This window comes from Rosa rugosa, chromosome 5 (genome assembly GCF_958449725.1).
Source record: "Rosa rugosa chromosome 5, drRosRugo1.1, whole genome shotgun sequence".
In the NCBI taxonomy this organism is placed as follows: Eukaryota; Viridiplantae; Streptophyta; class Magnoliopsida; order Rosales; family Rosaceae; genus Rosa; species Rosa rugosa.
This window is the reverse complement of record NC_084824.1, coordinates 2,522,226-2,541,291: the sequence shown is the minus strand read 5'-3', so window position 1 is coordinate 2,541,291 and position 19,066 is coordinate 2,522,226. Positions and strand designations below refer to the sequence as shown.

Sequence of the window (19,066 nt, the reverse complement as noted above, 5' to 3'; positions counted from 1 at the left end):
TGTTCTTTTCCATTGTTTATCCAACTTTCGTTTCTTAAACATCTTCTACTTTTACAAACAAAAGGATAATGAAAATTTGTACGTAGATAATGCGATTGGTGCACCCCTACCATCTGGCTCATTTTGCACTTTGATGTGCAAGGTCATATTATTCGAAGATGTTTTATTTTTAACGATTGTAATCGTTTTTGATTCACCAATAGTATCAATTTTTTCTTTCTTTCGAAAAAGTGGATATCAAATGTAAGTAGCAAACTAGCAATCAAGCATATATGCATAATGTATGAGAGAGATGATCGACTAATGAAGGTTGGATTGGGAAAGTGACGGCAGGGAAAAGGTTAAGGGATGAGAGGCTTAATTGGGATGGAGTTGTGGGTGATGAAGTTGAGGTTCTCAGCTGGATCTGGTATTTCTGTAAATCTAGAGCCACAGATGCGGACGTTCATGTGGCCTCATGTTTCCCTCAAGTTAAAGCTAGCTGTAGTACGTAGCTTTATCTGCTCCTATCTGAAAGGAGATCGAGTCGAGTTGATCGATTATCTATGAAGGATCAATCTGATACCGCATCCTGACATCCACATACCTACGCCTTATGACCAACGGAAACTAACAGAAACACAACAGAGATCATACACATATCATTTGCATAATATCTTCCAACTACATTAATTCCTATAGTTTTCTTGGAACTTTTAGGAAACATATATGTTGTTATTTCCTCGGCTATGTTAACTTTATGACTTTGAGAGAGTGAGGAAAAATTAAAACATGCAACATGTTCGATAAATTACCTCAAAGACATAAAAGAATAAGGATTAAATAAACAAAACAAATTTCTTCTATTATAGAGTCCCCTCACAAGATCAATCTGATCATCGATCGCTTCTCGAACCCGATGCGAATTCTGCAATCTCACTGTACGATTGATAGTACTCCATAGGTTTAGTTTTGTGTAACGCCAAAAGATTTGGCATGCTGCATATCCGAATCAACTAGCTAGCTAGTCTTTGTTTTTCAAAATTTCATGTGAAATGTAATTATTAAGATCTTGATCTGACTATCAGTTAGGTCTTTACCATTGCAGATATTAAACATGTAACTTTAAAAGAAAGCAATTTTTTCCCAATGTTCTGAGACATAACTCATTATTAGTGCCGTGTACTCTTAGATGCTTGGTACCAGATGTTTTGTTTCCTTGTTCAAAACTTCATATAAGCCGAAATGGCAAAACCATGTGCGCATGGGGTTTTCTTTTAGGTTGTTTCTTTGATTAGTACATTCGTTTCTGGAGCTATTAATAATCACAACCTTATTAGTTGTTACAAACTAAAAAGAAAAAGTCAAAAATATGCACAATGTGCTGTGAAAAAACAAGATGAAACCCTTTAATCTACAAAGTACATACACACTACAATAAGGACTGATGTGTAGTCAATTTATAGACCATAATTAAGGAAAGGGGAGATTGGAATCAACCAGTATATCTAATGAGAAATGTTTTAGCGTTACTATATATTGAACTACCTCTCATCATTGAGTAATCAAGGTATATGTCACGGTAGCACTGAAAACTTTTTTCGAACTAAATGGTTAGCTCAAACATAAAAGCTTTTCTATTGTCAATTTGTCACGCTAAGATAAACAACTCTAGTTTTCTTTGTAGGTCCTTGGTATTAACAAAGCTAAACACTGTAAAAATGTGGAAACAAAGTAAATGAATAAAGAAAAAATTTGGGAGCTAGAGATTGATGCTGAATCAAGAAATTGTAGCCATTGGTGCAAACATGGTGATGGAAGGGGAGAAGGACAAAGTAGAAGAGCCCGTGAAGGTTGCATGTGATGATAAAGTGCTGTTATAATCAGTGCCGGGCCTTGACACCTCGCCCCCACCCTCACTCACGTGTGTCCTTATTTCCCTCCCTTTCACCATTCACTGCTTAATTTTATTCTTGCAGCTCAATTAAAAAAACAACAAATTTTGAATTAGATCAAGAAAGTCTGCACAGAAATGAAGGAAGGAAAATCACAATTTGCAAACTCCGGAGTCAGACGTTAATGAGATTAGTCAATGTTTGCAGTGTGTATAACACAATGAATCAGTCTAACAGTCTCTACCTTACTCTAGAATTTCAATACTCGGAAACTATATAGAATGCTCTAGAGAATTTTGCCATCAATGAGAAGCATTTAAGCATAAAACGCATGTAGGGCCAGGATGAAGTTGGTACAAAGTATAAGTAACTAGCTTGCCATGGTTGGTAATGAAGATCAATTAAGCAAATAAGATTGGCCAAGAGGATGCTTTATTGATGATGTGCACATATAAGCAATTGCAGTTGCAACAAACAGCAGTACTGGTATTGGCATATTGTGGCTTGAAATGGGACCCTTTTTGTGAGGCAAACAAATTCCAAAATTTCCTTCCAACTATAATTCACAAAAAGGAATTATTACTGAGAATGAATTTCATTAGTGCCTTAGCATATATTATCAATATTATACTTTTGCTGCTGGCTTAGCTGATGTGTCCCTCTTCCATAGTACCCTCTCCTTCTATTTATACACAGCCACCACTTTTCTTCTAAGCTATCTAAACCAGTCTCTCACTCTTCTCTTCTCTCTCCCTCTCTCTAACTCACTTAAGCTCATCATCATCCACATTGCTCTAAAATGAGTGCGTTTAGCTTCAGAAGCCTCACTTTCATGCTTCTAGTCGCCTTCCTCGTTTGGTCGTCGAATTTCGAGGCTTGCATGGGCAGAAGAGGAAGGCATTGGAGGCACAGCAGAGTTGCCTCGTCTTCTCTTTCAAAGAAAAAAGGGAAAACCTCTCACGGCAGCAGCAGTCACCACCACAATGGCGGAAGTAGCGGATCAAAACCAAAGCCGAAACCGAAACCAAAACCAAAGGCTCCATCTCATAACCAGGCACCAACTCCATCTCATAACAAGGCACCAACTCCACCCCATAACAAGGCGCCATTGCCAGCTCCGGTCCCGAAGCCGAAAGATGACGATCAAGTTTACTCCTATAATGTGCTGGATTTCGGTGCCAAGGGCGATGGCAGTTCCGATGACACAAAGGTTTGTTTTTATGCTTATCATACTAGCTTTTCTCTGCAACTTCATTAGGGACTAACAATTAAAAAAATTCATAATCTTACATGAAAAAATTGACTAGAAATTCTCCTACATTTTGATAGCTGTAAGGTGATTCACATGTCATATTCCAAAAGGGTATTTTCTTGGTTAATTAATCATTGAATAGTTATTTTGGTCACTTGGGTCAGTTCAACTGCACGTGATTTTCTAACTTTTCTTTGGGAAATACATGGATTCTAGATTATTGTTAATCTTTTTCCGCAATGAGATTATTGTTAATTTAGTTAGTTTTATTTATTTTACAACCACCGATATACGACAATAAAAGTCAAATTCTAAACCTCCTACATACGATCAAATGATCGTCTTTGTTGTATTGACCAATGGTGAAACTTGGAGGACGACTAAAAATTTTAGTGTGTTAATGTTAAATGTGAACAGAGATTTTAATTACTAAAAAGGGAAAAGAACAGAAACAGCAGAAAAAGTGAAAAACCAAACAGGTGGGCCTCTTTTGGGCCCAGTGAATACATTTATTCTCGTTAAGGCAGTTGGTACAATAATTGTATGTTACAGTTGTAGAGCTGCGTACAAACTAACCCCCAACCGTATATTTCTACGTATAAAGCTTATTTACTGAAGTATAGTACTTGACCAAGTTACATTGGATACGGTACATCGCAGGCATTCCAAGCTGCATGGGCTGCCGCCTGTAAAGTTGAGGCATCAAAGATCATCGTTCCGGCCAATTACAAGTTCCTCGTGGGCCCCATCTCCTTCTCCGGCCCCTACTGCCAACCAAACATCTTATTTCAGGTAACGATATATAATATCTAACATAAACGGGCATTGCATGATTTTCAATCGTTAGAACAAGTTCACCCGTTGGTTACTAGGTTATTGGGTAAGACAGTATTCACTATTTTTTTATGTTTGTTTCCACTCGTTGGGTCACTGGATCAGTTTGTAGGTCAGGAAATTGACCCGGAGAGTGACCCATGTCAGTTTGGAAACTGACCTGGTGACCCAACGAGCGGAAACAAACATAAAAAAGCAGTGAATAGTATTTGACCTCATGACCCTGACCCAGTAACCAATGGGTGAACTTGCTCGTAATGTATGTAACGGTGTAGAGGAATTCAACTAAGAGAATTATCTAATTCTGATTCCTATATCCTCTATCTAATATTCAAAATTACACTTGCAATTGAAGTTGATGAGATTGAATTATGAATTTTCTCAGCTTGATGGCACAATAGTAGCTCCATCAGACTCGAAATGGGGCAAAGGTCTGTTTCAATGGCTCGAATTCACTAAGCTAAGAGGAATAACAGTTCAGGGGAAGGGTGTGATCGACGGAAGAGGCTCGCCTTGGTGGCAAGACACTCCCTACGGAGACCCTTATGATGATGAACTAAAACTCATTATACCACTAAACAGCACACACCCGCCAATGATACCGGTAAACTAAATCCCACTTTAATCTGCTCTAGTTTTCTAAACTAGTCTCTTCCTAGCTATACTGATCATCATCATCCTGTTTATGAAATTCTGTGGCAGATAAGGAATGAGCTAAATGGGAAAATTCCAGGCATAAAACCAACAGTAAGGACCACAACTAGAACTGAAGCTTTTCGCATCTTGATTTTTGACCATGCAATTTCCGGCCAGTAACATGGTTCTTGTACTTTTGCTGCTTTCACAGGCACTGAGGTTTTATGGGAGTTTTAACGTGACCGTCACAGGCATAACAATTCAGAATAGCCCCCAATGCCATCTCAAGTTTGACAACTGCGATGGAGTCTTGGTGCACGATATGTCTGTCTCATCTCCCGGTGACAGTCCTAATACTGATGGGATTCACCTACAGAATTCCAAAGACGTGCTCATCCATAGCTCCACTCTTGCTTGCGGTAATACTCAACTCTATAATCTCTTACTGAATCTTTTGTTACATCTATTAGGTGAATCTTTTGTTACATCTATTAGGTTGCTCGCGCGGTGTCAGAGTCTCCCAAAAATGAAACTAGGAATTTTCCCACCTTGCACGGGTTTAGGGTACAAAGTTTAGTTTGATTCTGGTAAAAACAACAAGTTAACTAAAACCTGCATAATTTGGGCAATTTGATGGAAAAAATATCTTATCCTACCTTGGAGCATTATTAGAACCATTTGTCGATACTTCCTCATGACCACTGAAAGTTTGTCACATGGAGACCAAGTATTGTGGGATGAACACCAATTATATGATGCATTTCGCACCCTAAATCATCAGGGGCCTATATCCAGTTTAGGATTAGGTTTGAAGATTCACGACAAGTGACAGCAACACAACACTTGTCTTGTTACATTCTCCCCGAGTTTTATTTTGTCTTCTTTAAAGACTAGAACTTCTGAATTCCCCTTGCCCTCAGTTACTAGTTTATCTTAAACAACAAAACAAGATCATTAGAGTATGTCAAGCATGTAGTGTCCATGAACACTCAAATTCATACTGCAGATCAAGAACAGGACACGTATTTAGGAACTTGAGCACCAAATGAGCTTAAGACTTGGTTGATTAATATAAGATGTATAAATGCGATGATTTCAATAAAGGTTTCTATGTCAGCTATAACTTAACTGAAAGCTCTTGAATTCTAATGACTTACAGGAGATGACTGTATTTCCATACAAACTGGATGCTCAAATGTCTACGTACACAATGTGAACTGTGGACCAGGGCATGGAATCAGCATCGGAAGTTTGGGGAAGGATAACACCAAGGCCTGTGTCTCAAACATCACCGTCCGAGACATAGTCATGCACAATACAATGACTGGTGTGAGAGTCAAGACATGGCAGGTATAGATACAATCTGCAGTTTCAATATACGATTTTGAAAATTACCATGTAGACAAGCAAGTATGAAATATCAATGGTTCTGAATATTGACTAAAGTTTTAAGACTTCATAATAGTCTTAAGAGAATACATATAATGTAAAATAACAACACATTCCATTAGCTCTCAGTTACCAATCCTTGATACTAAGCACTTCTCTTTTATAACTGTGCAGGGTGGATCAGGGTCTGTTCAGGGAGTCCTATTCTCAAACATCCAAGTGAATGAAGTTCAACTTCCTATTGTGATAGACCAGTTCTACTGTGACAAAAGCACTTGCAGAAACCAATCATCAGCTGTGGCGCTCTCAGGAATCACCTACGAGAGAATTCGAGGAACATACACAGTAAAACCGGTACATTTTGCCTGCAGTGACAGCCTACCCTGCGTAGACGTGACACTAAACGGCATACAGCTAAAGCCAGTGCAAGAACGCTATCACATGTATGATCCCTTCTGCTGGCAGACTTTCGGGGAGTTGAGGACCCCGACGCTGCCACCAATTCCGTGTTTACAGATTGGTAAGCCGCCGAACAACAAGGTCAATTCGGATCATGATGCGTGTGACCTTTAGTGCATAGGGTATAAATATATAAATCTGATGGTGCATTCATTTTGTGTGGTCGGCATGATTTTGCGGACCCCTTACACACCGATCAGAGAGTGTTGGACATATAGACAGTGTGTATAATTTGGCAGTCCTAGTCTATAGGAATTCTTCTTTGTTAGGCTCTGTGTGATTAAAACAGAACATACCAGGATAAAAGCATGTTATTGACAACTTCTATAATATCAGATGCTACACATATATTCACCCAAAAAAAGCAAGTCTAAACTAGCACTGAGCACCATAACAGATTACAGCGCATATACAACGTAAAATGATAGTTCCTGAACAATAAAGCAGCAATCTTTAAACCAAGAATATAAACAGCATAATGAAAGGCATGAAAACCCAGCAACTGTCTCATTAAAAAAAAAAAAAAAAAAAAAAAAAAGCACCGTTGTTTTGGATTTCCCGATTTCCCTGAGTTGCGAATTGTAATGGCAATTTTTGGCTTGGGAAGTGGCGAAACGACGCCGCAGGATCTGAGCAGCAGCTTGTGGTGGCCGTGTTCCTTCAGACTGGCTTTCGCACAGTGACGCGTGGTTGTACTTTTACTTTTTTGAGTTTTCACGCAACTTGCTTACTAGTAACCCTGTTTGAACATTTAATTACGTAAGTGCCATTTTAACGTGTTATTCACTTCAACCCTGCAATTTGTGACAAAATGCCCATTCTGTACAAGTGTACATATTCTCTCCCTCCGGATCAAAGAACACAAAAAAAAAAAAAAAAACATTTTCTATATGAAATTTCAAAATATTAGTTAAATTCTAATTCTCTACAAAGATTAAGAGATTCCTTACAGCCATATCAAATTAATTTGGATAGACAAAAGTAAATAATTAAGAATTGGTCACATATTTGATATTTTGCAAATTGGCATACTTAAGTATTGCAATTGTGATCAAGAGAACAATCACTTCTTGTTCTTTTTTCTTTTTCTTTTTTGTTGTTGTGTACTTGGTTATAATACTGGGCGTGACCATCCAAAATTAAACTACATGTAGATGTATCAGAAGTTCAAGCAAGCTTAAAATGTCACACAATTAAAAATTAATATCGAGATATATATTTTTTAATCTACTCTACTTGTAATACTCAAAATCGGATATAGCTGGTTTTTCACAAAATCTATTTCAATAGAGCATATGATGTGATTGTTGCCCTTTACTATTGAGTCTTGATCATTGTCCACCTCATCTTAGGCCTTTGGGGCGGTTGAGCAACTCAAGCGAACCCTAATTTTTTAAATGTGCATTTTAAGTGTCATTTTTTTTAAAATGAACATTTTAAGTGTCATATGAATGTAGTATTGATTAAATTATTTTGATCAGATCACAACGTGGAAGTTCTATTTAACTTTACCAGATTATAAATACAATTGTCTTCTTCATCGAAAAGTAAATATAACTTTATCGTGATAATTTGATTTAATTTACATTTGGATAATTTTAACTCTAAACTGTTCAATTTCTAACTGACAACTAACATTCGATGGTTATCATAGATTTAATATTATGCTAGAACTTACTTGTGCATTCAATTGCTATATTCAACGATACTATTATGCAAAGTAATACAAATTGGGTTACATCACTAATCAATTTTCCTCATCTCCAACATTTCAGGAAACCATAATACCCATAAAAGCAAGCAAGTAGAGCGCAATACCTGAAAGAGTTTGCGAAGTTAAACCAGATTTTTCTCTGCTTTAATTTTTTTAACTAAAAATTAGATGTTTTTCATTCGGGGGGGGGGGTATACTCGGAAGTTCACTTCCTGCGTACCGAATGGCAAGACCGTAATAAATCGTTGAAGCAGGGTTTCAACTTATAAAAACCACGTTCACACCCCCGAAGCAAAACGCACCGTCTCACAAAAATGCGGAGGCCCCGCCTTATCTTATCCAATCCAAATCGTAACCGCTAGTCAGAGCAACGGAAAACGAAACCTCCATCTTCATTCTTCAACCTCTCTAGTCTCATTTTCAATTATAAACAACTCGCTTTCATTTTCAAATCTTCCACCATTATATTCGGTAATCTCCAAAACCATACTAGTCAACACCTCCAAACTCTGACCCTTTTCACACATTTCTCCATCGATGGCTCAAAGTACAGAGAAGGACCTCATGAACAGAGTGAACAGAAGAATGGCCTCCATCTCCAACCATCTGACTCCGATCAATACAATTCCCAACTCCATTACTCTGTCGCACACATCTTCCATGGACGACAGCTACCACCGGACCCACGGCCAAGTCCCGACTCACCAAGTTGTCTGGGAAGCTGCTGCTGTTGACGAGTCCGGCAAGGAGTTCACTGACATTATCTACGAGAAATCCGTCGGCGAAGGAATAGCAAAGGTACGGTTTAGCAAAGGTCGAACACATGGTAGAATATGAGATTTTATTTCCGTACGTTATTGTGGCAGATTACGATTAATAGGCCGGAGAGAAGGAATGCGTTCCGGCCGCAGACGATTAAGGAGCTGATCCGGGCTTTTAATGATGCCAGGGACGATAGTTCCATTGGCGTTATTGTTCTTACTGGGAAGGTACCGCAAATTTGATATATGTACGGTACATTAGCTCTGCAGTGTGTAGTGTAGCTAATAATTTGATACACGTGTCTCTAATTTTCAGTGTTTGTTTAACTGGAATGTTGTAATTAGGGAACCAAGGCATTTTGTAGCGGTGGTGATCAGGCTTTGAGAAGCACGGATGGTTATTCTGATTTTGAAAATTTTGGTCGTCTTAATGTTTTAGACCTTCAGGTACATAAACCTTTCTGCTTCCTATAACATCTGTCCTACAACTGATCAGTTTGTTCTTACTGCTATAAAAATCATGTAAATATTTCTATCTACGTACAGGTTCAGATTCGTCGTCTTCCAAAGCCAGTAATTGCCATGGTATGCCCCTCTTAACCCACATTGTATTTCTTAGTCCTTTGATCGATGTTGGATTCTTGGAGAGCTGTTGCAGAGAATATATAAAACATCTGTATAGAAGTCTATATTGTTTCCGAAGGCTTTACCATTTGATACAAAGTTTCATTTTGAACCACATTATTGGATCGATGTTGACCTTGTTTATTATATATGGTTTATTAGGTGGCTGGTTATGCTGTTGGGGGAGGGCATGTGTTGCACATGGTATGTGATCTAACCATTGCAGCAGACAATGCTATTTTTGGTCAAACTGGCCCTAAGGTACTCAGATGATATACCTTACCTCTGGTTGTTCTACTAGTACTAGTTTTGGTAGAACTGATAAATTTGACATTGTTCGTTACAAGTATTTGCTTGCCGAATGTGCGCATTTGACAGGTTGGAAGCTTTGATGCTGGTTATGGGAGTTCGATCATGTCCCGCTTGGTAACAAGAACTTCCTTGTGTCGTGTACTTGATATCCGTCTGACTTCCTTAGCTAAATCGTTTTGATCTTTGAGTACACATAACTTATGGCAATGATTAAACAGGTTGGGCCTAAAAAAGCACGTGAAATGTGGTTTCTAGCAAGGTTTTACACAGCTGCTGAAGCAGAGAAAATGGGACTTGTTAACACTGTTGTACCGGTAAGTTCATCATCAATGTTACGGAACATTACTGCTGATGGTGTGTGTCTAATATATTCGATCAATTGAATGTGAATGCCATACGTCTAGATAGGCTCACATAGCTGATGTTCACTGTTTTATAATGTTACCAGCTTGAGAATTTAGAGCAAGAAACGGTTAAATGGTGTCGAGAAATCCTAAGAAACAGCCCAACTGCAATTCGGGTGTTGAAATCATCTCTTAATGCAGTTGATGATGGTCATGCTGGACTCCAGGTACGTTTAATTATCATCCACCAAATGGCTTAGGCAATACAGAACATTATGATTGGCCTCACATATTGCGAGTGTTTACCAATACTTTCAATGCAGGAACTTGGTGGAAATGCAACACTCATATTCTATGGCACTGAGGAAGGAAATGAAGGGAAGACAGCATATATGCAACGTCGACGTCCAGATTTCACAAAGTTTCCCAGGCGACCTTAATATTGAACCATCCCCAATGTAATATAGCTTGCCATTGTTTGTTTTCTCTTGTTGGATGACTGATTTGGTTCTGGGGTTGGTGGACTGGAGATCTAGATTGAAATAATTACACATACGGTTGATTTCACCTTGTAAGGTATTTTTTCAAAATAATTGATCCTTTCACTCAACTCTCAAAGAGTCTTGGTAGCGCGCTTTGCAGACTCAAAACAAAAAGTAGTCTGTTAAAAGTTTCTTGCACATATGGGAAATTGGTTATAGTTGGAAAATAGATACTTTTTACTTTCTGAAGTATCTGTGTTTCGAAGAGTGTTCAAAATTTGCTATAGCGTCAATAACAAAACTTGGCTTTACCTCCAAACATGCATGAATTAGATTGAGTTAAAAAAAAAAAAAAAATCAATTTGATGTCTCGCGCTAACATTTTGATCCTTTAGGGACACAAAATTGTTCCAGCAATGCTATCCGTGAGAATTTTTGAAACCCTTCATTTTCTCTAATTGAAGTGAAAAACGTAACAAAATTACTAATTATGCTAAGAGATTAATATTATACAAAGAATAAATCATAAGTGGACTTTTTGTTTATTTAACCAAAAAAAACAAAAAAAAAACAGGTGGACTTTTATCTCCCAATATTTTGGGCTTTTATCCAACGTCTTATACACCAAGCCTAGATCGTACCAAAACCCAAAACTCAACCCAACCAATCTGACGTGGCAACTTTGCCTTCTCCGGTAGTCTTCCAGTCCTCTGCTTCCGATTCCGCATTCTTGTTACGTCACCTCGATTTTCGTGTCCTCCCCCTTTCAAATTTCCCCCAACTCAAATCTTCTTCTCCATCAATCACAAACCTCGAAACCCTAAGCCATGAAGTCACAGAGCTCCTAAAATGAGCGGGAACGAGTTCCGCTTCTTCTTGTCCTGCGACATCAATCTCCCACTCACCTTTCGGATCGAGCGGCTTGAAGGAGCTCTGAGCCGGCCCAAGTCCACAACCTCCGGTACCTTTTCCGTCTCAATTTCCCATCCGGCTCAATTTTCCAATCAATCTGTTTTTCCTCAATTCAATTTTTTATGCTCTGCAGATGTTGATCCAACTCCGGCGACGGAGGAGAGAAGAGCAGAGCTGTATGTGGAGTGCGCATTGTACATTGATGGCGCTCCGTTTGGCTTGCCCACACGGACAAGGTTTTACTGATTTCTTCTACTTCAATTTTATCAAATGCTATTGTTTTAGTTACTGGAATTTGATTTTTTTTTTTTACCAGGCTGGAATCTTCAGGGCCTTCATATTGTTGGAACGAGCTGATTACTTTGAGTACTAAGTATAATGACTTGACTGGTCACTCACAGCTTGCTTTTACTGTATGTTATCTGTTTTGCTTCGATTGCTCAAATTTAGTCTGTCTCCGTTGTATATGGTGTTGTGAAGTGTATATCTATGTGCTCCATTTGATTTTCGGCTGCGTTGGAGATGTAGGTTTGGGATGTTTCGTGTGGGAAAGATGAAGGGTTGATTGGTGGCGCTACGATTCTTCTCTTTAATAACAAGAAGCAACTCAAAACAGGAAAGCAAAAGCTGAGGCTGTGGAAAGGAAAAGTGGCTGATGGGTCATTTCCTACTTCGACTCCTGGAAAGGTCTTTTGAGCATTTCATTTTAAGCAATTGAGAGTTATGTTTTTGCATTTATAGTCCTCTGAAACCATTTGGCCATAGTTCTGAATTCCACGTTTTATTTTCCTATAGGTTCCCCGGAATGAACGTGGGGAGTTGGAACGTTTGGAGAAGCTAGTGAATAAGTATGAGAGGGGACAGATCCAATGTGTTGATTGGCTGGACCGCCTTGCATTTAAAGCTATGGAGAGAATAAAGGAACGTGAAAGCTCTAAAAATGGAAGTTTGCATTTGTACCTGGTTGTCGATTTCTGTAGTTTTGAGCATCGTGTTGTTTTCCAGGTAACCCCAGTCTGCAACTAGTTTAAAGTTTTCAAACTACTTGTTGGCTGATAAGTACATATACTGTGACTATCTGTATAATTAGTGTTTGATAAGTTTATTTATGCGAGTAGTTTTATGTTTTTCAATACAAGCTGTATAGGTTGTGATATCATATTGTAACCAGGTTGATAGCATTTTTTCTACCAACAATCGACCATGTAAGATGTTAAGGGTGCTTAGTTGCTATTTGAATTCTTTAACAGTTTGACTTCAACGTTAATTGTTACTGTATCTTGAAATGATTACCAAGTTCTTATTTGCTCTTTATTGATGAGTATGTTCATAGCAGCAACATTTTTTTGTTCTATTATAAAAAAAAAAAAAAAACATTTTTTTTGTTCCAATGTAGGAATCAGGGGCAAATTTCTTATTACCATCCCCTATAGCTTCCACGAATGAAATTGTCACTGTATGGGACCCAGAGCTGGGAAAGATAAATCCATCAGAGCACAAGCAACTAAAACTTGCAAGGAGTTTAACCCGTGGTATCATTGATAGGGATCTCAAGCCAAGCAACAATGAGAGAAAGTAAGTTTGAAATGTATTCTAAATATGGTATTTGAAATTTTTTTCATTGTTTTTAGTTCGTATCCCACATACTCATGTATTATTAATTAATGTGATGCTGGAGTTGTGTCCTACTCTTATGGTATACAATATAGATATGCATGTGTTTCTCATTTGGGGTTGTTGTAGTTTAGTGGATGAATTAATTGTCATTTTATTTTGTTGTCATCTTACTAATGGACCAGTCTTCCTATTTTAGCTGCATTTTGCCTTTCAGCAGCACTGCTATATTGTTGTGCTGATTAGCTTTCCTTTGATAGTTTAGTGGTATATCATTTTTCTTCTACCCTTTTCTGTAAGGTCGATACAGAGGATTCTAAAGTACCCTCCAACAAGGACATTGAGTGGTGACGAAAGGCAGCTTCTGTGGAAATTTCGTTTCTCATTGATGTCTGAGAAGAGGGCCCTCACAAAGTTCCTCAAATGTGTTGAATGGAGTGATGTTCAGGTCAGCGTCTCTTTCTTCTCTCTCCTCCTCAGCATCTTCTTCTCTCAACCATTAGTTTATGGGCCATATTAGTACGGCATTGCAGTTTCATTTGATTCCTAGAATAGGTTGGTTCTATTACTTGTGTTTCCAGTTTTTTTTTTTCTATTATTTAAGCATAAAAGGAGCTTGTGTACACGATCCTAGGCCCTTGGTTCAATACTGGCAAATCCCCTGTAAGCTGCAGGCAACTAGTAGCTTCATATATGTGCATCCATTTGCCAAATAGGATATTGCACTTTTGGCAATTTGCATACTGTTGTACCAAAATACCAATCACTCAATTCTTGTTTTGGATTTCATTTTGACATGCTATTGTTTTATTTATATAGTTAGGTCGTTCTTTTTCAATTTGAGCGTGCATGCTCTTTTTATCATGAAAGAATAGTAAATATATTAACATTTAAGATTTTCGTATTATGTAATTGCAGGAAGCAAAACAAGCATTAGAATTGATGGGCAGATGGGAAATGATTGATGTTTGCGATGCGTTGGAGCTGTTATCTCCTGTTTTTGAAAGTGAAGAGGTGGGCTGTGTGCTCTTAAGTCGTCTTTTAAATCCTGTTCACTACAACTTGAGTTTATGACATTTATCTGCCCTTATCATGATCTGTTTTAAACTATGTTGTGATATCTGATTATTGATTGCACTAAATATAGTATCCTTGAGAACTTTTTTTAATTTTGATTTTTTTAATCTTGTATCTATAGATCAATACTTCATTTCATGCTGAGAAATGGGATATGATGTTTTGTTAGTCTTCTGTGATGTGGAAAGTGTGTTATGCTGTGATACACATAGCTCAGAGTTATTGGTTTAGTTAGTATTTTGGACATTTTATTGGAAACTGAAGAATGCCCAACTTACCTGCTACTAGGTTCGTGCATATGCTGTCAGTGTTCTTGAAAGAGCTGATGATGAAGAACTCCAATGTTACTTACTTCAGCTGGTTCAGGCTCTTCGATTTGAGCGCTCTGATAAATCTTGTCTTTCTCATTTCCTTGTTCAACGTGGTATGTTACTATGAATGCTGATACTTTACTTGTGAATTTACATATACACATACCTTCATGCTTCTTATAATGTTCATCTTTGGGATGTGTGCATGCATGTTCAAGTGCTAACCTTCACAGTATTATAAGTTTAGTTTATGGTATTTTGATGATTGTACCTTGGACCCTGACAGCATTACGAAACATTGAGTTGGCTAGCTTTCTTCGCTGGTATGTTGCTGTGGAACTTCATGATCCAGCATATGCGAAGCGTTTTTACTGTACCTACGAACTCCTGGAAGAGAATATGATGAAGGTTAGATTTCTTAAATTTCTCTAAAAATGAATAAATTCGTGAAGTAACCCTTCTACAACTTGAAAAGGGCTTTTGGGTTTTCCTATGTATTGAGTGAATATGATAATCTGCTTATTAAGTTTTTAGTACTCAACTTGTTCTAGCACTTTCCACATCTTCACTTTCTGGTCTGAAACCACTAGTGGAAAGAAACCTTATACTATAGAACAGGAAATTTCTATTGAATGACACATCATTCTGTGCATTAACAAGTCACAAGATAGATAGAAAGAAACATTGCTACATTTCAGACTTATTTTCTATACAGATTATAATTGCATTGCTATACCATAAATATGTTAGAGTCAATCAACACCAACCTACACTGACTCAAGAGTTTATTTCATAAATGAAAGATATTCTATTCCTGTCTTTGTCGTCTTTGATATATATAGATGCAATGACAAAAAAGAATCAAAAGATGGGAAATGTATAGTTTTCTTGTTTCAATGCATGTCATTGTTTGTGTGTATGAAGTATGAAGCGAAGTCAGTATTTCACCATATCAACTTGATACTGATTAAGCAATAGTTTCATGATGGTGAACGTGCTTGATATATACTTGTCTCTGAAGGTCAATAACTATATCCACTTTATGCAGTTGTCAGCTGGTATGCATGGAGACGAGGATGGATTTAAATTGTGGCAAAGTTTGGTGCGTCAGACAGAATTGACTGCACAACTGTGTTCAATTACAAGAGATGTTAGAAATGTACGCGGCAATACTCAGAAGAAGATTGAAAAGCTTAGACAGCTGCTTTCTGGTCTTCTTAGTGAACTTACATATTTTGAAGAGGTATTGCTTTGGTTGGAGTTCCTTGCCTCCTAATTATTTTCATCTATTTAACTATGAATCCATCTAGTCTCTCTAGTTTTACATCTGATGTGTTGACTGCTTTGGTCTATGAAAATTTTAGCCGATTAGATCACCACTGGCTCCAGGAGTCCTCATCAATGGGATTGTGCCATCGGAGTCATCAATATTCAAAAGTGCACTGCATCCTCTTCGCTTGACTTTCCGAGCAGCAAATGGGGGCAGTTGCAAAGTTATCTTCAAGAAGGGGGATGACATTCGCCAGGACCAATTAGTAAGTAGTTCTCTCATGCATGCTATTGCGTGTGTGCACATGCACATTAGAACTGTGATTAAGTGGATCTGTTGTCTTGTAGGTTGTTCAAATGGTATCTCTCATGGATCGATTGCTCAAAAATGAAAATCTTGATCTGCACTTAACTCCTTATAAGGTTCTTGCAACTGGGCAAGATGAAGGAATGATAGAATTCATTCCATCCCGAACGTTAGCGCTGGTATTAAATCCTTTAAGATTCCTCTTAGATGTAGAAGTCTTCTAACTGGTCACAGTTATTGATGATCTTGTTTCGTTTTATCTTGATTACTAATGATTGGGATATACATGTATATTATGAAGCTTTATCATTCCAGGACTTCCTTTGAAAAAGAATGTAAAACAGTTAGTTGTAGTGGCCTTTTTGGCCCGATGGTTACAATTTGTGGCCTCCTACTAGTTGTGTAGGCTATTTAGGCAATTGAATACTGTCTAGGCCTGCTTTTTTTAAGGATGTGCATGTATTTTGTGATTTGTTAATTATCAATATTTCTAAGAAGTTACTAAATTCATGTTATCTACGGCTATGATTTAAAGAGTTGAGGAAAAGTGGATAGAACTAGAGAAGTTTGAAAGTAAACTGTTGTTAATTTGATTAATATGTTTATTTGTTTCAGAGTTGTTCTTCAAATGAAGTATTATACTCATTGTAGCTTGTAATTGGATATGGAGTGGTAAAATGTTTTCTTTTTTCCAGATTCTCTCAGAGCATAGAAGTATTACGAGCTACCTGCAGAAGTTTCATCCAGATGAGCATGGACCATTTGGTATTACTGCCACCTGTCTGGAAACATTTATAAAAAGCTGTGCTGGCTACTCTGTTATCACATATATACTGGGCATTGGAGACAGGTGAAGATGCAAAGATGATCACATGTGCATTGCAACGATCTGGACACACACACACACACACACTTTTTACTGTTTCTAGTGCATGTGTTTAAAACGTTTTCTACCCTTGGAAACTTTCTGAAGTTGCAATATTAGGAAAACCCCAGACCTCAAAGAAGAGAAATGCAAAAAGAGATGGAGCAAAAAGTTATTAGCGTCATACAAATTTGGAATATTGGATCATCTTACTTGCCCAAGCTGTCTAATTCTGTTATATCCTGTATTTTTAGTGTACCCTTCTGATTCAGTAAATTTGCTACCAAGTTTTGCACAATATATATTTGCATCATGCCATTTAAGGTTATCATGCCATTTGAATCATATAGACATGTTGGTTTTCCTACTTTATATGGTTGTTCCTATTATACCAGATGCAGTTTTATAACATTAACCTTTTCTCTTAGGCATCTTGACAACCTTCTTCTTAGGGATGATGGAAGCCTTTTCCATGTTGATTTTGGCTTCATTCTTGGTCGTGATCCAAAGCCATTTCCACCACCAATGAAGCTTTGCAAAGAAATGGTTGAGGCTATGGGTGGAGCTGAAAGGTAGTTTATGATAGATTTTGACACTTTGATGCTTATCTATTATGTCATGTTTGCTGCACAGAATCCCATTAGATGTAGGAAATGGGATTCGTATCATCTGGGGTGCAAAACTATGCAAATCTTTGATTTCTTTTATTCCTTTTGCAGCCAGTACTATACAAGGTTCAAGTCCTACTGTTGTGAAGCATACAACATTATTCGGAAATCTAGTAACCTAATCTTGAATCTTTTTCATCTAATGGCGGGTTCCAACATTCCTGACATAGCGTCTGATCCTGAAAAAGGCATCCTCAAGGTAAGTTCCTTTATTATTGTAATCTTATTTATGTTGTTCAGTCTTGCAACTTTGGTCGTTTTGTTTTGACTGCGACTCTTTTGATGATATATAGCTCCAGGAGAAATTCCGGTTGGACTTAGACGATGAAGCCTGCATACATTTCTTCCAGGATTTGATCAATGAGAGTGTTAGTGCACTGTTTCCTCAAATGGTTGAGACCATTCATCGGTGGGCTCAATATTGGCGCTGATCCCCGTACAAGGAAGTTACAGGTCATTTCTACTTCTGTTCTGGGATTTCTATCCAATTCCTGTTTTGTTTTAAAAGTCTGGAAAAAGTCTCTAATGATGCTGAAATCGGTTTCTGATTTAATCTGGTTTCAGCCTATGATTATATCGCTGATGACCGAGTCTGGTTTATACACCAACAGCTTTAGATCCCGCAAAGATGAGATTATGAAAGTCCTAATTTTTCTTTTGGTCTTTTTAAGGTTCAGATCTGTAGCCACTTCAAGATGGTAGTTTGGTCCAGATTGCAGAGGACAAAGAAGCATATTGTGCATAGCTGTATATAAATTATATTTTCTTTCACCTTCTAATGTAGGTTTGGTCAAAGACTGAAGATGCAGGTTGTAACTTAATGAATAACTGTATATAAGTTCTGATCATTTTAGGTGTCGGTTCAAATCTATTCCCATTGTGGAACTCTATTTTTTAATTATTAGATGTAGATCTCATAAAATATATAAACAGCCAATACAAATCTTGAATATCTGTATCAAACCTAGTCTGAGAATGCTTTATTTATTTATTTACATATATCAAAAGAGGATTAAAGGATTTCACTCCTATCTCCATGATGACTCAAACCGCCATGAGAATGCTTATTTATAAAACAAATGTTTGCTTAGGGTGTAAGGATTTCCTGATAACTCAATTACGTAAAGGATAATTCTTATGTTCACTCGGTCGTTAACTCACACACGGCATTTAATGTGTTTTCACTTTTTGTTTTGTTTTGTTTTTGATCGGGGTGACCAACAAGCCACATCGGTTACGTTAACGAGTTGGTAACACTCACCTAATATTATTAGATTGAGGTCCGCTAGGAAGCGCACGAATCCTCAAATTTGCTGGCCACAAACTGGTGGGAGGGGAGTTGAGATTCGAACGTTAGATATG

The 19,066-nt window shown here is 37.7% G+C and overlaps 3 protein-coding genes and 1 long non-coding RNA gene across 5 annotated transcripts; 3 read left to right on the top strand and 1 right to left on the bottom strand.

Annotated features, from left to right (window-relative positions):
* The first annotated feature begins 2,579 nt into the window (after nt 1-2,579).
* LOC133713056 (polygalacturonase At1g48100) lies at nt 2,580-6,965 on the top strand. Its single transcript, XM_062139182.1, has 7 exons — nt 2,580-3,084; nt 3,787-3,918; nt 4,346-4,564; nt 4,663-4,707; nt 4,808-5,015; nt 5,756-5,946; nt 6,160-6,965. The coding sequence occupies exons 1-7, from the start codon at nt 2,674-2,676 to the stop codon at nt 6,556-6,558; spliced, it is 1,605 nt and encodes a 534-aa protein (XP_061995166.1). The 5' UTR covers nt 2,580-2,673; the 3' UTR covers nt 6,559-6,965.
* LOC133713057 (uncharacterized) lies at nt 3,591-7,140 on the bottom strand. The gene is made up of 3 exons (XR_009847739.1): nt 6,987-7,140; nt 5,754-5,870; nt 3,591-3,893 (listed from the first exon to the last, which is right to left on the bottom strand). It is a non-coding gene; the product is annotated as an uncharacterized LOC133713057 (long non-coding RNA).
* A 1,346-nt stretch (nt 7,141-8,486) lies between these two features.
* On the top strand, nt 8,487-10,809 carry LOC133709702 (1,4-dihydroxy-2-naphthoyl-CoA synthase, peroxisomal). The gene is made up of 9 exons (XM_062135531.1): nt 8,487-8,956; nt 9,025-9,147; nt 9,265-9,366; nt 9,466-9,504; nt 9,706-9,804; nt 9,922-9,969; nt 10,074-10,169; nt 10,304-10,426; nt 10,523-10,809. The coding sequence occupies exons 1-9, from the start codon at nt 8,696-8,698 to the stop codon at nt 10,637-10,639; spliced, it is 1,008 nt and encodes a 335-aa protein (XP_061991515.1). The 5' UTR covers nt 8,487-8,695; the 3' UTR covers nt 10,640-10,809.
* A 517-nt stretch (nt 10,810-11,326) lies between these two features.
* Nucleotides 11,327-18,739, top strand: LOC133707817 (phosphatidylinositol 3-kinase, root isoform). Of its 2 annotated transcripts, none has more exons than XM_062133299.1 (18): nt 11,327-11,642; nt 11,727-11,829; nt 11,910-12,006; nt 12,122-12,280; nt 12,389-12,598; nt 12,990-13,168; nt 13,508-13,655; nt 14,126-14,221; nt 14,573-14,708; nt 14,882-15,003; nt 15,644-15,838; nt 15,960-16,130; nt 16,213-16,350; nt 16,867-17,021; nt 17,465-17,608; nt 17,756-17,903; nt 17,998-18,157; nt 18,269-18,739. In XM_062133299.1, exons 1-17 carry the CDS (start codon nt 11,531-11,533, stop codon nt 18,133-18,135), a joined length of 2,451 nt encoding a protein of 816 aa, XP_061989283.1. In that variant the 5' UTR covers nt 11,327-11,530; the 3' UTR covers nt 18,136-18,157; nt 18,269-18,739. The 2 variants fall into 2 exon arrangements, with proteins under 2 accessions (XP_061989283.1, XP_061989282.1); XM_062133298.1 differs by having other exon boundaries at nt 11,328-11,642; nt 18,382-18,739.
* The last annotated feature ends 327 nt before the right edge of the window (nt 18,740-19,066 follow it).

Excerpts from the sequence above, each read along its gene's own strand:
- LOC133709702 (XM_062135531.1), top strand. The coding sequence starts at position 8,696 with ATGGCTCAAAGTACAGAGAAGGACCTCATGAACAGAGTGAACAGAAGA. Across the intron at positions 9,148-9,264 it reads TTATTGTTCTTACTGGGAAG|GGAACCAAGGCATTTTGTAG; the intron begins GTACCGCAAATT and ends TGTTGTAATTAG. Across the intron at positions 9,805-9,921 it reads TTGGTCAAACTGGCCCTAAG|GTTGGAAGCTTTGATGCTGG; the intron begins GTACTCAGATGA and ends CGCATTTGACAG.
- LOC133713056 (XM_062139182.1), top strand. The coding sequence starts at position 2,674 with ATGAGTGCGTTTAGCTTCAGAAGCCTCACTTTCATGCTTCTAGTCGCC. Across the intron at positions 3,919-4,345 it reads AACCAAACATCTTATTTCAG|CTTGATGGCACAATAGTAGC; the intron begins GTAACGATATAT and ends GAATTTTCTCAG. Across the intron at positions 4,708-4,807 it reads TTCCAGGCATAAAACCAACA|GCACTGAGGTTTTATGGGAG; the intron begins GTAAGGACCACA and ends CTGCTTTCACAG.
- LOC133707817 (XM_062133299.1), top strand. The coding sequence starts at position 11,531 with ATGAGCGGGAACGAGTTCCGCTTCTTCTTGTCCTGCGACATCAATCTC. Across the intron at positions 11,643-11,726 it reads GCCCAAGTCCACAACCTCCG|ATGTTGATCCAACTCCGGCG; the intron begins GTACCTTTTCCG and ends TATGCTCTGCAG. Across the intron at positions 13,169-13,507 it reads CCAAGCAACAATGAGAGAAA|GTCGATACAGAGGATTCTAA; the intron begins GTAAGTTTGAAA and ends CTTTTCTGTAAG.